Here is a 2388-nt window from a genome sequence, read left to right as displayed (position 1 = left end):
GGCATCTTCGTCTCTGCCGCCGATTTGGCTGCCACTCAATGAGTCTGATTATTCAGGTCTCTTAGCCTGCTAATAATCCACTGTTGTATTTTGTACTATCACAGTGTTTGGAATTAGCAAGTCAAAACATGGTCAGGAACTTAGTAATGAGTGGTTAACTAGATTATGCAAACCTAGTAAGTAAATAATGTCATGGAAGGAAGGAAATTTAATTTGCAAAGATCAAGGAGACCTCAGAAAACTAGACGTGACAATCGAGACATTCACATCCAAGCTCGTAATCCGAGTAGAACAAGCACAAGCCAAGAATACATAGTTAAAGATTTCAGTATACAGAAGACATGGGTAGCCTCAGGAGGCACTCAGACTGTTTCACCAAATGGAACGAACAGGTCTCCAACCCAATCAGTACACCTTTTCCAGCTTACTCCCAGCCTGTGCTAAAATTGGAGCTTACAAAGAGGCTATGGACATCCATCAAAGCATAAAGGATAGGGGAATTTAGTCATATGTTGTAGTTGCATGCGCCTTGGTAGACATGTATGCAAAATGTGGAAGAATGCACAAGGCACGTGAACTGTTTAACAAAATGCCTCAAACAAATGTGGTATTATGTTCTGCAATGATTGCAGGTTATTCACAAAATGGGTTCGTTGAAAAAGCCTTGCAAGCTTTTAAGCAAATGCAAGTGGTTGATGTAAAGCCAAAATCCTGAACCTTTGCCAGCATTGTCCCAGCCTGTACTCAAATTAGAGCTTTGGAACTGGGTACAGTTGTCCATCAAAACACAACTGAAAGTGGAACTGGGTAGAGCTTTGTAGCTGGAAGTGCGCTGGTCAACATGTATGTAAAATGTGGAAGGATGCGCAAGGCATGTGAACTGTTTGATAAAATGCCTCATAGAAATGTAGACTCATTGACTGTGATGATTGCAGGATATGCACAAAATGGATTTGTTCAAAAGGCCTTGGAAACTTTTAAGCAAATGCAGCTGGCAGGTGTAAAGCCAGACTCCACAACCTTTTCCAGCCTCTTCCCAACCTGTGCCAAAATGGGAGGTTTAGAACAGGGTATGAACGTCCATCAAGACTTAATTGAAAGAAGATTCTGGGCAGATGTCTCAGTTGCCAACACCCTGATGGACATGTATGCTAAATGTGGAAGGATACACAAGTCATCTGAAATATTTGGCAAAATACTTAAAAGGGACTTGGTCTCATGGAATTCAAGGCTTGCAGGATATGCACAAAATGGGTTTGTTGAAAAGGTTATAGAAACCTTTAATCAAATGCTATTGGCGGATATAATGCCAGACTTCACAACCTGTGCCAGGATCCTACCAGCCTGTGCAAAAATGGAAGCTTTAGAACTGGGTATGAACCTCCATCAAAGCACAATCAAAAGTGGATTTCTGTCAGACGTCGTAACTGCAAATGCCTTGATAGACATGTATGCAAAATGTGGAAGTAAACTCAAAGCACGTGAAGTGCTTAACAGACTGCCTTAAAGAGATGCCATCTCATGGAATGCCATGGTTGCAGGATATGCACAAAATGGGTTTTCTGAGAAGGCTTTGGAAATCAAGGAAATGTTATTGGCAGATGTAAAGCAAGACTTCACAACCTTTGCCAGCATCCTACCAGCCTGCTAAAAAATAAAAGCTCTAAAGCAGAGTATGGATATACATCAATTCATAATCTCAACTGGATTTTCTTCAGATGTTGTAGTTACCAATGCGTTGATAGACGTGTATGCAAAATGTGGAAACATACACAGGGCACGTTATCTGTTTGAGAAAATGCCTTTAAAAGATGTCATCTCATGGAATGCCATGGTTACAGGATATGCACAAAATGGATCTTGCAATGATGCTCTCAACCTCCTTGAACAAATAAAGCACTCTGGAACATACCCTGACCATGTGTTTGGTTTGCATGCAGCCATGCAGGTTTAGTGGATGAGGGCTGTAAATATTTCAATAGCATGAGTAACTCTTACGGCATTATGCCTAAAACCAATCATTATGTGTGCATGGTTAACGTCAGCCGAGCTGGCTATCTTGAGGAGTAGTGGTTGTGTGGACATATTTCCTTAGTGTTTGTAGATTTCATAAGAATATAGAGTCGGGAGTATGTACAGCAAGTTACCTTCGTGAGCTGGATCCTAAGAATGCCACGACTTATGTTCCTCTATCAAACTTCTATGCAGAAATGGGTATGTGGGAAGAAGTACACATGGTAAGGAGATTGATGAATGATAGAGGAATTGAAAAAGTATCTGGAAGTAGTTGGATTGCAAGCCATAAAGTGGTTCATGCTAATTGTAGAGATTTATGCAAAGTTACAGAATTGTCTTCGGAGATGAACGCAGCAGGTTATTTTCCAGATA

General features: G+C 40.8%; 1 protein-coding gene across 1 annotated transcript; it reads left to right on the top strand.

The window, feature by feature from the left end:
- Positions 1-892: 892 nt before the first annotated feature.
- Positions 893-1507, top strand: LOC131071088 (putative pentatricopeptide repeat-containing protein At3g23330). The gene has a single exon (XM_058006788.2). The coding sequence runs from the start codon at positions 893-895 to the stop codon at positions 1505-1507; it is 615 nt and encodes a 204-aa protein (XP_057862771.2).
- The last annotated feature ends 881 nt before the right edge of the window (positions 1508-2388 follow it).

Source organism: Cryptomeria japonica, chromosome 11, assembly GCF_030272615.1.
Source record: "Cryptomeria japonica chromosome 11, Sugi_1.0, whole genome shotgun sequence".
NCBI lineage: Eukaryota > Viridiplantae > Streptophyta > Pinopsida > Cupressales > Cupressaceae > Cryptomeria > Cryptomeria japonica.
The sequence above is the reverse complement of the archived record's forward strand: the minus strand, read 5'-3'. Positions and strand labels throughout refer to the sequence as shown.

Bases quoted from the DNA above. Each gene is read 5' to 3' on its own strand.
- LOC131071088 (XM_058006788.2), top strand. From the start codon at position 893: ATGCCTCATAGAAATGTAGACTCATTGACTGTGATGATTGCAGGATAT.